Consider the following 14,171-nt stretch of genomic DNA (forward strand, 5'->3'; position numbering starts at 1 on the left):
GTAGTACTTTTAAGATTCTTTATTAAGAATATTGAAACAATGACTGGAAGAATTTCAAAAAATACTATACCCTAAAACTATACATTTATTAACGTTTTAAATATGTCCATTAATTTGAGTTACTAAATGTGTTTTGATAATAATTAACTCTGAGTTTACACTTTCAGTCCAAGTAGTAGGAATGGAAAAAAAAAAAAATCAAGCCCACATGGATTAAATATGCATGTATAGAAGATTAACATCCTAAGTGAATACATGCGTAGTCTGTATAAGTTTTTTTTTTTATCTTCTTATTAACGAATAGAATACAAGAATCATAATACTCATATACTTTACTATTGATTCATTAATTATTGATGTTGGGATGTATTTTACTAGTGGGAATTGGGTCAAGGAGATTCATGAGCAGTGTTTTTTTTTTCTTTTTTACAATACAAAATTTGTTTTCTTTCATTAAATATAAGAGACATATAATCTTTGCATACAAAATCTAAAATATAGTATAATTTTATTTTCAAATTTCATAGCAAATAAAGGATTTGTTTGATAAAGTATATTTTAGAAGAGTCGTTGTTTTTTTTTTTTAAATGAAGTATCCATGGATATAAAAAAGAATCACAAATAATTTTAAAACAGGTACCCGACTGATAGTCGACACGAATTTTTCTTAATTGGGTGGGTAACAAGAAATCACTATCGATACTAGACTTAACTCGCTATGATCCCTAAGTCCAAAACTATGAATTTAATACATCAGAGAACAATTTAAATGAGCTAGACAAAATGAGAAAAATCAAAACATTTTGATGCTAGCTATTACGTTTTTTTTTTTAATCAACATGTTATGTGCATTCACTTTGTATTTTTTTTTTCTTTCCACAATTTCATTTGCTTCATGTAGGACATTGATGTGAAGAATAAATAAACAAAATGTCAAGTTAGAGATAGAAATTTGATATCAAACAATTTAACTTGAAGTTTTGGTAATTATGATATTTAACAATCTACTCATACACGAGGACATGACATAATGCAAACAATTATTACACAAGTGAGATTGCCATTAAGTGCACAAGAGTATACAAACAACTTTTTTTCATCACAAGAGTATGAAAATAACTTTTTTTCAACCATAAGAAACCTTCATTCTACCATTCAATGTAATGGTAGAAGAGAAGTTTTTTTGTGATGAAATTATATGTAATCCTCCTAGTTTATTTGTCATATCCCATTCTTACAAGTTGGGACATTACTCTTTCCTTCAAGTTGATTTTTGGACTATTTGCCTTGTGTTGCCACTAATTTGAGATAGATATTTGAAAGGAAGGATTTATGTGGAATTCGACTCAACTTTATATTAAAGTTATTGATGAAGGGTGCAATAGAGCCCATTTATGCTATGCATTTGTAAGGAGCGCAGTTGATATGTTTGTACCTAAAAGGGACATTTCTTGCATGTGTATGTTGTATTGTTCTTTCATAGGTTTTAATTCGGGCTTTCAACCCTTACAACACAAAAAAAAATGATAAAATATTTGAATAAAAATATATTAACAATTGCTTTTACCATATTAAGATAGTCTGTACTTTCAATTTCTAACTAAAATAAAATGTTTTAAATATTTTATTCGATGAAGTGAAAAATTAGTCTATCTCACAACTACCATGACATCAAAAGGCTTAAAACAACTTATAGTACTTCAAGCAACAAACAAAGATCTCCTGTTAGAGGCTGGAGTATAGTTGAGGTTGAATTTAAAGGATCTACTACTAGAGAAATACCTTTGGTTGCTAATCCTCTTGATAGTACAATTATAGCATCTAAATGTGCAAATGTTGTAACATGGGTTGGATTGGTTAAATCGTTTGCAGGTATATAAACTGTTTGAATGAAAGTTATGGACCATTCTTTGAAAAAAGTGATTATTTATTACAAAAAAAAAAACCCATTTCACTACTAAGAGTGGATTGATAACTCACATCAGAGGACATTCAACCTAATAAGAGAGATATGAGATATTAGATAAGATGTAAAAAGAAGAAAATAATTTTATGTTTACAGGAAAAATTAATGAATAACAAAGTGGGATAGACAACACCGGAAATAAAGAAAGTTATTGAGTAACAATTGTCTCTTGATTTTTGTTAATAATAAATTTATATAAAATGTTTTTAATCTATTTTATTTCAGTGATACAATAGGGATGTCTGAAAAAGTTGGGCCTATGACATTGGGGTGAAACATAGAGCCCAAGTAAAGATAACCCAACCCAATTGTGAAGGCTGTACATCAGAAAAGAGGTGGTACGTGCTACCATTAATAACGCCCAGGCAGTATCATTTGAGTTCCTCTTTCACTACCCAGTTAGCTCTGTTCATTTTACCTTTCATTTCACTCATAAACCCAAACCCTAGAACGAACCTACGAATACTTGTGCAGAGCCCGCCAAGGCTCTTCGTCCATTCCACCAAAAACATGCTCTGAAACTATCCCCAATCATCCCAATTTCAATTTCCGAAGGGTAGAGTAGAGTCTCTTCAACATTCAAGATGTGGAACAACGGCCAGATTCTGCCGCCTGGAACTTCCGTTCCTCCGATTCCTCCGCCTCCGGCCGCGCAACCCTCCTACACGGTGCTTCCACCGCCGCCTCCACCTCCAGCTCCCATGGAGACCGAGGCCGATGCAGAGGCGCGCCTCGAGGAGAAGGCTAGAAAATGGCAGCAGCTGAATTCCAAGCGGTACAGCGACAAGAGGAAATTCGGGTTTGTCGAGACGCAGAAAGAGGACATGCCTCCCGAACATGTCAGGAAAATCATCAGGCAAGTGTTCTTCCTTTCAGAATCTGAATCCTGCTCGTGAAACACAGTTAGTTGATGAACCTATTTATAAGTGAGATTGAAGTTGTTTGGTTTTGCTGGTGTGAGGATGCTGCGTTATAATACTACTACAATTTATGGTGCTGATAGTTTGTTAGGGTTAGCTGATAGCTTATTAGAAACTATGTTATTCCGTGTTGCGAACCGTGAAAAAGGATCTCCGAGACTATTTATTTTCCAATCTAATTATGGTGCTATAGTGTTTTAAATTGTAATTCTCTTTTTCAGGGATCATGGTGACATGTCCTCAAAGAAATATCGTCATGACAAACGTGTTTATCTTGGAGCACTTAAATTCATACCACATGCAGTTTACAAACTTCTGGAAAATATGCCTATGCCGTGGGAGCAGGTTTCAGTTCCTCATGTTTTGATCGATCTTTGCTGTCTGGTTTTCCTTCTCTTCATTTGATTCACTGTACTGTGTCCCGTACTAATAGTATCTTTAAATTTACTTTTGGAAAATGTAGGTCCGAGATGTGAAGGTCTTGTACCATATTTCTGGGGCTATCACATTTGTCAATGAAATACCATGGGTCGTTGAGCCTATTTATCTTGCTCAGGTTTGTTGTTCTATTCTCCTTCTACTGTATACATGCAGCAACTCCTCGAAGAAGTTACAGTTATAGATAAAGTCAGCTATGTTGTCTGTAATCTTGACACAGCAATTTTTTATCTCCATAATTTGGCACTAAACAAACTATTTTTGCAGTGGGGTACCATGTGGATCATGATGCGAAGGGAGAAAAGAGATCGTCGTCATTTTAAGAGGATGCGGTTTCCTCCATTTGATGATGAGGAGCCTCCACTAGACTATGCTGATAATCTTTTAGATGTTGATCCTCTAGAGCCAATTCAGCTGGAGCTAGATGAGGAGGAAGATTCTGCCGTGTATACTTGGTTTTATGACCATAAACCGCTTGTGAAAACAAAGCTCATAAATGGTCCTAGTTACCGGAAATGGCATCTTTCCCTTCCTATAATGGCAACTTTGCATCGGCTAGCTGGGCAGCTTCTTTCTGATTTAATTGACCGCAATTATTTCTACTTGTTTGACATGGAATCATTTTTTACAGCAAAGGCATTGAACATGTGCATACCCGGTAATTATTTGTTTTGTGAATATATTTATTGCTATTTATATCAAAAAGTATTAATACTTAATGGATAATTACTGGGTTAGATATTGATTGTGTTATCCATTGAGTTAGATATTGTTAAATATAAAATTAGATAACAATGCAGATTTTAATGAGCTGTAAAAGGCATAGAAAACTATGTTGCAAATAATATTATGCATATTTGAATTATATGGAGAGTCAAAAACCTGCATTGATTTTTTTGTTATTGATGTCCTCCAGGTGGACCTAAATTTGAGCCTCTCTACCGTGATATGGAAAAGGGAGATGAGGACTGGAATGAATTTAATGACATCAATAAACTCATTATAAGGTCACCACTTCGGACAGAGTATAGAATTGCTTTTCCTCACCTTTATAACAACAGGCCTCGGAAAGTAAAGCTTTGTGTGTATCATACTCCCATGATCATGTTTATAAAAGCTGAAGATCCTGATCTACCTGCATTTTATTATGATCCCCTGATACATCCAATAACCAGTGCTAACAAGGAGCGGCGTGAGAAGAGAGTTTATGAAGAGGATGACGATGATGATTGGATATTGCCAGATGGTGTGGAGCCTTTGCTTAAAGATACACAACTTTATACAGACACCACAGCTGCTGGTATCTCTTTGCTGTTTGCTCCTCGTCCTTTTAACATGAGATCTGGTCGCATGAGGCGGGCAGAGGATATTCCTCTTGTGTCAGAGTGGTATAAAGAGCATTGGTAAGTTGTGGCCTTGTATGATTTCTTGCATGTCATTTGTTTGTTAATTATGCACGTGACTTTGCATTTTCTCTTAAGAGTCTGATAGGAAAATTGACTATTTTTTTAATTGTCCAACAGTCCTCCGTCATATCCAGTTAAAGTTCGAGTTAGTTATCAAAAGTTGCTGAAATGTTTTGTGTTGAATGAGCTGCATCATAGACCTCCCAAGGCTCAAAAAAAGAAGCACTTGTTCCGATCTCTCCAAGCAACAAAGTTTTTCCAAACCACTGAACTTGATTGGGTTGAGGCAGGTCTTCAAGTTTGTCGGCAGGGGTATAACATGCTGAATCTGCTGATACACAGGAAAAATTTGAACTACCTTCACCTTGATTATAATTTTAATCTAAAGCCTGTGAAAACCTTGACTACAAAAGAGCGGAAGAAATCACGATTTGGTAATGCTTTCCATCTCTGTCGTGAGATCCTCCGATTGACGAAACTTGTGGTTGATGCCAATGTTCAGTTCCGTTTGGGGAATGTTGATGCTTTTCAGCTGGCAGATGGTCTGCAGTATACTTTTTCACATGTTGGACAGTTGACTGGTATGTATCGGTACAAGTACAGGCTTATGCGGCAAATAAGGATGTGCAAGGATCTGAAGCACTTGATTTACTACCGCTTTAACACTGGGCCTGTTGGGAAGGGACCTGGGTGTGGGTTTTGGGCACCGATGTGGAGGGTTTGGTTATTCTTTCTTCGTGGTATTGTGCCCCTTCTTGAACGATGGTTGGGCAATTTACTTGCACGGCAGTTTGAGGGGCGCCATTCAAAAGGAGTGGCTAAGACTGTAACTAAACAGCGTGTTGAGAGCCACTTTGACTTAGAGCTTCGGGCAGCAGTTATGCATGATGTGCTTGATGCCATGCCAGGTAATCATTTTTTATTTAACAACATTTATTCTTTCTGATTTTGAGTTTCTTTTGACGGAGTGGTTTCTGCTATTTCTTTTCCCTATGGGATATACTAAAGTTAAGGTGTTTTCCTCCTTGATGGCAGAGGGTATAAAGCAAAATAAGGCAAGAACTATATTGCAACATTTGAGTGAGGCATGGCGATGCTGGAAAGCAAATATTCCTTGGAAGGTAAAAGACTATTTTATTGTATTTTGTAGACTAATGATATTTCCGTTTCAGATTAATTTTGGAGAAATAGTCTCTTGATATGTCGAAAAAAGTGATTGTTCTTTTTGAAAATAATTAATCCAAGCATGCACTAAATTGTATTGCTGGTGAATTAATGAAACTAAACACGTTGCTAGGTTAGTAATCTCCCAGAAAGCTGAAAAAATGCCTTTATTTGGAAAAAAAGCTCATTCAAACACGCACTAAATTATATTGCTGGTGACTTAGTAAAACTAAACACATGTTGGTTTGGAGAGCACTTCTAAGATGTCTCGTTTGCTTGCCTATAAGCTGTTCTAGGTCCTGAGCATAGTGAGACACAATAAGCAACAGAAACTTGGTTCCAAAAGTTTTCTGAAATCTGATTCAAATATTGTAGCAAAGAGAGGCCATGCATTTTTTGTTCTAAAAAATTTATTTGGCGTTGTTTGAATTTGGTTCTCTCTTTCATGGTCTTGTTGATATATTTTGTAATGTGTAGGTTCCTGGTCTGCCTGTTCCCATTGAGAACATGATTCTTCGATATGTGAAATCAAAAGCAGACTGGTGGACAAATGTTGCTCATTATAATCGTGAGCGTATAAGAAGAGGTGCAACTGTGGATAAGACTGTTTGTCGTAAGAATCTTGGAAGATTGACACGCCTCTGGCTGAAGGCAGAACAGGTGTGTTTATTGTTCTCTATGATTGATATAATTTTTTTGCTGGCTCAGTTTTCAAAGAATTGTTGTTTGAGTTAGTTCTATAGAAAATTTAATAATTATCTGTGAAGTCGCTTCCTTATCATTGATGCCTGTTGCAGGAACGCCAACACAATTATTTGAAAGATGGTCCATATGTTACTCCTGAAGAAGCTGTTGCCATCTATACAACAACTGTACATTGGTTGGAATCTAGGAAGTTCTCCCCTATTCCCTTTCCACCTTTATCATATAAGCATGATACCAAGCTGCTTATCCTTGCGCTTGAGAAGTTGAAAGAATCCTATAGTGTTGCTGTGAGGTTAAATCAACTGCAAAGAGAAGAGTTGGGGCTGATTGAGCAAGCTTATGACAATCCACATGAGGCATTATCGCGAATCAAGCGGCACTTGCTCACCCAGCGTGCATTCAAAGAAGTATGCCGATATAATTAATTTAGTTAGCTTTAGGATGTCCATTCCTAGCACAGTACGAGTATAATTTTGTTTTGTTTTATTTTGACAGGTTGGGATAGAGTTTATGGATTTATATAGCTACCTGATTCCAGTTTACGAGATAGAGCCTCTTGAGAAAATTACAGATGCATATCTGGATCAATACCTGTGGTATGAAGGTGACAAGCGTCATCTCTTCCCCAACTGGATCAAGCCAGCAGATTCAGAGCCTCCTCCCCTTTTAGTTTACAAATGGTGTCAAGGTATAAACAATTTGCAAAGTATATGGGACACCAGTGAGGGTCAGTGTGTTGTGATGCTGCAAACTAAGTTCGAGAAATTCTTTGAGAAGATTGATTTAACAATGCTAAACAGGTATGTGTTCATTTTGTAAATCACTCTGTGAATGTACTTGGTTATTTCTCTGCTAAATTTATTTTTGATGTCGCAGGCTTCTGCGACTGGTTCTAGACCATAATATTGCTGATTATGTCACTGCAAAGAACAATGTTGTGTTGTCATACAAGGATATGAGCCATACAAATTCATATGGTCTTATACGAGGCCTGCAGTTTGCTTCCTTTGTTGTTCAGTATTATGGGCTGGTATTAGATCTTTTACTTCTTGGACTGACTCGAGCCAGTGAGATTGCTGGCCCACCACAGATGCCAAACGAATTCATTACTTACTGGGATACAAAAGTTGAGACTAAGCATCCAATCAGGCTTTATTCTCGGTACATAGATCGGGTTCATATATTATTTCGTTTCACTCATGAGGAGGCTCGGGATCTCATTCAGCGGTATCTGACTGAGCACCCTGATCCTAACAATGAGAACATGGTGGGGTACAATAATAAGAAGTGTTGGCCAAGAGATGCTAGAATGAGGCTCATGAAACATGATGGTATTTGTTTCTTCCTTTTATTTATGTTGGCCTTTTGGTCTTAATATATTTAACATTTTAATTGTTATAATTTCAGTCAATCTTGGAAGGAGTGTCTTTTGGGATATGAAGAATCGTCTTCCTCGAAGCATCACAACATTGGAGTGGGAGAACAGTTTTGTTTCTGTTTACAGCAAGGATAATCCAAACTTGCTTTTTAGCATGTGAGTATTGATTAATTGTTATAATGTTTTTTTTTCCCTTCCCCTTTTTTCCATGTAATGTGAAATGGAAGAGGTTATGCATGTCATTGACCTTCACTTGGCATTGAAGTCTTTCAGAACTTTAAACTGGGCTTGGATGTCTAACCTGATATGATAGTGACTGAAAATATAGTTTTAATTGGTCTGGCTCTGTCAGTTGTGCTTCCCATAGGAAACTTTGCGTTTCTAATTGTTAATTTCCTTGGTACCAAATTGTCATTGATAGGTTGTTGATCTTTTTGTTTTTGGGGTTTTGGATTTTCCTTTAACCTATGTATATGATGAATGAAGCTATCTTTACTGACATCTGTCAATGACCTTTAGGTGTGGATTTGAAGTAAGGATACTTCCTAAAATTAGAATGACTCAAGAAGCATTCAGTAACACAAGAGATGGTGTCTGGAATCTCCAGAATGAACAGACGAAAGAAAGGACAGCTGTTGCTTTCTTACGAGTTGATGATGAGCACATGAAAGTGTTCGAGAATCGTGTGAGACAGATTCTTATGTCTTCCGGTTCTACTACATTCACAAAAATTGTCAATAAGTGGAATACAGCTTTAATAGGTAAGTGAAGTTGAATTGTAGGAGCTCTATTTAGAGGTTATCATCAGTTTACTTATTGTCTTTGATTCTTATCAGGACTCATGACTTATTTCCGGGAGGCAACTGTGCATACCCAAGAGTTGTTGGATTTGCTAGTCAAATGTGAAAATAAAATTCAGACTCGTATTAAGATTGGACTCAACTCAAAGATGCCTAGCAGGTAAATAATTAGATATTTTTATAATTTTATTCATAACTATTGGGTTTAAATGCTCAAATCTATGCTACTGTTTCTTTATCAGGTTTCCACCTGTCATTTTCTACACCCCTAAAGAAATTGGAGGGCTTGGAATGTTGTCCATGGGTCACATTTTGATTCCACAAAGTGATCTCCGATACAGTCAGCAGACAGATGTTGGAGTAACCCACTTCAGGAGTGGGATGAGTCATGAGGAGGACCAACTGATTCCCAACCTTTATCGTTATATACAGGTGAACCTCAATTCTTTCCTTGTTAAATGCAATAATCTGTGTGCATTTGCCTTCTGCATATGATTTATGTAGATTCATATATTTGAATATTTGCATGTACTTCATATTTTTATGTTCTCGTGGTTCATGCAGCCTTGGGAGAGCGAGTTCATTGATTCACAGCGTGTCTGGGCTGAATATGCTTTGAAGAGGCAGGAAGCACAGGCTCAAAACAGACGTTTGACCCTTGAAGATCTGGAAGTGAGTTTCTGATGCCTTTTTAATGATCTTAATGTTTGGTTATCATATGGATTATATAGAGGCAATGTTCCTGTGTTTTTCTTGGAACAAATCTACTGGTTTACTTAGTAAGTTATTGTTGATCTGTTCTGCAGGATTCATGGGATAGAGGTATACCACGTATAAACACTTTGTTTCAAAAGGACAGACACACCTTGGCTTATGATAAAGGATGGAGGGTGCGGACTGATTTCAAGCAGTACCAAGTTCTAAAACAAAATCCCTTCTGGTGGACACATCAGAGGCATGATGGGAAATTGTGGAACCTGAACAATTACCGTACTGATGTTATTCAAGCCCTTGGAGGAGTTGAAGGAATTCTTGAACATACTTTATTCAAAGGAACATAGTAAGTCTGGCTTGTTTTGCTGTTTGAATTTGGGGTATTCTTGTTTAGTATTTGACTCTTGTTATTGTGTGTCTACTATGTAAAAAGCTGTAATTGACTTACTGTTATTTTTCACTGTTAGTTTTCCAACCTGGGAAGGTCTTTTCTGGGAAAAGGCATCTGGTTTTGAGGAATCTATGAAGTATAAGAAGCTCACCAATGCTCAGAGGTCTGGTCTAAACCAGATACCCAACCGAAGATTTACACTATGGTGGTCGCCAACCATTAACCGAGCCAATGTTTATGTGGGTTTCCAAGTGCAGCTAGATCTGACTGGTATTTTCATGCATGGAAAAATACCAACTTTGAAGATATCCCTTATTCAGATATTCAGAGCTCACTTGTGGCAGAAGATCCACGAGAGTGTTGTTATGGATCTCTGTCAGGTTTTGGATCAAGAGTTGGATGCTTTGGAGATTGAAACTGTTCAGAAGGAAACAATCCATCCAAGGAAAAGCTACAAAATGAACAGTTCTTGTGCGGACATTCTTCTCTTTGCTGCCCATAGATGGCCAATGTCAAAGCCTAGTCTTGTAGGTGAATCTAAGGATGTTTTTGATCAGAAGGCAAGCAATAAGTACTGGATTGATGTTCAGCTGCGATGGGGTGATTATGACTCTCATGATATTGAGCGTTACACTCGGGCCAAATTTATGGACTACACAACAGATAACATGTCTATATACCCATCTCCTACTGGTATATCTCTATCATTTTACTATTCTCCATTATGTGGCTTGTATATGTAGAGTTAACTACATCATGGCTTTCCATGCAGGGGTGATGATTGGCCTTGATTTGGCATATAACTTGCATTCTGCGTTTGGGAACTGGTTCCCAGGGTCAAAACCACTACTTCAGCAGGCCATGAATAAGATCATGAAGGTAAGTCTGTTACACAATTATTAACCTCTTGGATACATGTACTTTTTTTGGGGGGGTGGGGATAAAAATGTAATTATGATATGTTTTAATCTATATTAACATCATCTTACTAAGCTATGGTGACCATAGTGTTGAATCTTAGTGTGTGTTATCTGTTTTACTAATAATGTTGTGCATATGCAGTCAAATCCTGCACTGTATGTGTTGAGGGAACGGATCAGGAAAGGTTTGCAGTTGTACTCTTCTGAGCCTACTGAACCATATTTGTCTTCCCAAAACTATGGAGAGATATTCAGCAACCAAATAATATGGTTTGTTGATGATACTAATGTGTATCGTGTTACAATTCACAAGACTTTTGAAGGAAATCTTACAACTAAGCCCATCAATGGTGCTATATTTATTTTCAATCCAAGGACTGGGCAGTTGTTTCTCAAGGTTTGTTTATGTTCTGTTGTCCTTGCTGAGGTGTTTGTAACATTAGTTGTCTAGCTATTGATCTTTCATATTGTGCCTTGTAGGTTATTCATACCAGTGTGTGGGCTGGTCAGAAGCGACTTGGGCAGTTGGCGAAGTGGAAAACAGCAGAAGAAGTTGCTGCTCTTGTAAGGTCTTTGCCTGTTGAAGAACAACCAAAGCAAATTATCGTCACTCGTAAAGGAATGTTGGATCCATTGGAGGTTCACCTGCTGGACTTCCCCAACATTGTTATTAAAGGAAGTGAACTGCAACTTCCTTTCCAGGCATGTTTGAAAATTGAGAAATTTGGGGATCTTATCTTGAAGGCCACAGAACCCCAAATGGTTTTGTTCAACATCTATGATGACTGGCTGAAGAGTATTTCTTCATACACTGCATTCTCCAGGCTGATTCTGATTCTTCGTGCACTTCATGTGAATAATGAAAAGGCAAAAATGTTGCTTAAGCCCGATAAAACTATCATCACGGAACCTCATCACATCTGGCCTTCTCTAAGTGATGATCAATGGATGAAGGTAGTTATAATTTTCATTTGTAATTTTCTGATGTTTTATACTGTAGTAACTTCAATTTTTAAACTAAAAAATAGTTGCTACATAACTGTCATTTATTTGCTGCTGGTAAAGTTATATGTAGTTCTGATTCGGCAGCTTTCTATTCCCCTTTGGTATTTATGTCTTAAAACATGATGCATTCACAGGTGGAGGTTGCATTAAGAGATCTTATACTATCAGATTATGCAAAGAAAAACAATGTGAATACTTCAGCTTTGACTCAGTCTGAGATTCGTGATATTATACTTGGAGCTGAGATTACTCCACCTTCTCAACAGCGGCAACAGATTGCAGAGATTGAGAAACAGGTTAAATTATTTTTTGCTTCTTCTTGGACATAATTCTTAAGATTATTTTCTGCCTTCTTTATTCTTTTTCATTGCATAGACTTGATTTTCTCACTGTTTTGTTGTTGAATTACTTACCCGGCTTTTGTATTTATTATTTTGCAGGCCCATGAAGCAAATCAGGTGACAGCTGTGACAACAAAGACTACAAATGTTCATGGTGAAGAACTTATAGTAACCACCACTAGTCCTTATGAGCAAGCTGCTTTTGGTTCCAAGACTGATTGGCGTGTCCGAGCAATATCAGCCACAAATTTATACCTTCGTGTGAACCATATATATGTGAACTCTGAGGATATAAAGGTTTGTGCCATTTTTCTTCATTGTTGCCCATTGTGTTGCACTTACAACTCCTGTCATGCTAAATACCAGATTTTGTGGTGCAGGAAACTGGATACACCTATATTATGCCAAAGAACATTTTGAAAAAGTTTATATGCATAGCAGATCTTCGAACACAAATTTCTGGGTACATGTATGGCGTAAGTCCTCCAGATAATCCTCAGGTTAAAGAAATTCGCTGCATTGTGATGCCACCACAATGGGGGACACATCAACAAGTTCATCTGCCATCAGCTCTTCCAGAGCATGATTTCTTGAATGATTTGGAGCCTTTAGGATGGATGCATACTCAACCAAATGAACTTCCTCAGTTGTCGCCTCAGGTTTTGTTACTTCAATTTGCAATTGTGTTTAATTCGATTACCAGAGTGGGGTTTTAAACAAATCTAAAAATGTAGATGTAGTTTTCGAGACAATTGCCGCTCCCCTACCTCTTGTCAGGGAAATATATTTATGATTCATTGTACATTGTCTCACCTGAGAAATCATCATTGCAGGATCTCACTTCACATGCCAAGATCCTAGAGAACAATAAGCAATGGGATGGGGAGAAATGTATTATCTTGACTTGCAGCTTTACTCCTGGTTCTTGTTCTTTAACTGCATATAAGCTCACTCCATCTGGTTACGAATGGGGGCGTGTAAATAAGGATACGGGAAGCAATCCACATGGTTACCTTCCCACCCATTATGAGAAGGTTCAGATGCTCCTTAGTGATCGCTTCCTTGGTTTCTACATGGTAAATTTCCTGCCCTGCTAAAAGTTGTCTAGATGTGTTTATATAATTAATTATATTAGTACATTAATGATTATATTTTTTTATTAAAATTTTGATTATTATTATTGGTTCACTGATTTTCTTGTTTCTGTTTTTGCTACAATTTCCTAGGTTCCTGATAATGGTCCATGGAATTACAACTTCATGGGGGTGAGACACGCATCAGGGATGAAATATGGAGTGAAGCTCGGGACTCCTAGGGAATATTACCACGAGGACCATAGACCAACCCATTTCTTAGAGTTCAGCAATATGGAGGAAGTGGAGACAGCTGCTGAGGGAGATCGAGAGGATACATTCTCTTGAGAGATAAAAATATTTTTGTTTGAGATATATAAGTGGCAAGTCCTTTAATTTTTTAAACTTGTCATAATATGTTGTATCATCTACTGTTTGTTCATCCTAGGGATTTTGTAACAACGGTATAATAGCTCTGTACATAATTACTATCTGCTTCTGTATTTCTACCGAGCTGAGTTTTTGGCCAAGCAAAAGCAACTACATGAGTTGATTTACTTTGCAGCATTCCTCATCTTTTTCAAGGGGTGTAAAGAGTTAGAGAAGCAAAATTCTGCTTGCTAATAGTTCCTTAAGTTGACTAAAAGCCGGGGTGAGTGGAACAATCGGGTTTTTAAGCGGCTAAATTAGAATTTTATTTATTTATTATCATTTATATCATAAGTTGAAGTTATAATTGTTTAGCATTATATTAAGTGAATTAGATTTCAGAAAATTACGAAAGGATGTAACTGAATAAGTGTATGTAAAGGTGATTCTTATGTTATAAATATTTAATTCGACCTACAAACTGCTGTCATGACTCAACTAAGAATTTGGGTTCACGCATTTTTCAGTCCGATCAGTTGAGTCGAATCATAATACAAATGATTAGTTCCATTAAATAACCG

General features: G+C 36.9%; 1 protein-coding gene across 1 annotated transcript; it reads left to right on the forward strand.

Moving 5' to 3' along the window:
- Window positions 1-2,328: 2,328 nt before the first annotated feature.
- LOC100814404 (pre-mRNA-processing-splicing factor 8A) lies at window positions 2,329-13,778 on the forward strand. The gene is made up of 26 exons (XM_003546876.5): window positions 2,329-2,822; window positions 3,108-3,231; window positions 3,350-3,442; window positions 3,592-3,982; window positions 4,241-4,727; window positions 4,848-5,638; window positions 5,766-5,851; window positions 6,372-6,554; window positions 6,692-7,006; window positions 7,095-7,399; window positions 7,476-7,930; window positions 8,007-8,133; window positions 8,497-8,738; window positions 8,814-8,937; window positions 9,020-9,209; window positions 9,342-9,449; window positions 9,584-9,837; window positions 9,959-10,575; window positions 10,655-10,761; window positions 10,945-11,199; window positions 11,283-11,756; window positions 11,942-12,103; window positions 12,248-12,445; window positions 12,529-12,807; window positions 12,982-13,224; window positions 13,375-13,778. The coding sequence occupies exons 1-26, from the start codon at window positions 2,551-2,553 to the stop codon at window positions 13,567-13,569; spliced, it is 7,077 nt and encodes a 2,358-aa protein (XP_003546924.1). The 5' UTR covers window positions 2,329-2,550; the 3' UTR covers window positions 13,570-13,778.
- The last annotated feature ends 393 nt before the right edge of the window (window positions 13,779-14,171 follow it).

The sequence above is a fragment of the Glycine max genome, chromosome 15 (assembly GCF_000004515.6).
Source record: "Glycine max cultivar Williams 82 chromosome 15, Glycine_max_v4.0, whole genome shotgun sequence".
NCBI lineage: Eukaryota > Viridiplantae > Streptophyta > Magnoliopsida > Fabales > Fabaceae > Glycine > Glycine max.

Excerpts from the sequence above, each read along its gene's own strand:
- LOC100814404 (XM_003546876.5), top strand. The coding sequence starts at position 2,551 with ATGTGGAACAACGGCCAGATTCTGCCGCCTGGAACTTCCGTTCCTCCG. Across the intron at positions 7,400-7,475 it reads GATTTAACAATGCTAAACAG|GCTTCTGCGACTGGTTCTAG; the intron begins GTATGTGTTCAT and ends TTGATGTCGCAG. Across the intron at positions 11,757-11,941 it reads GTGATGATCAATGGATGAAG|GTGGAGGTTGCATTAAGAGA; the intron begins GTAGTTATAATT and ends ATGCATTCACAG.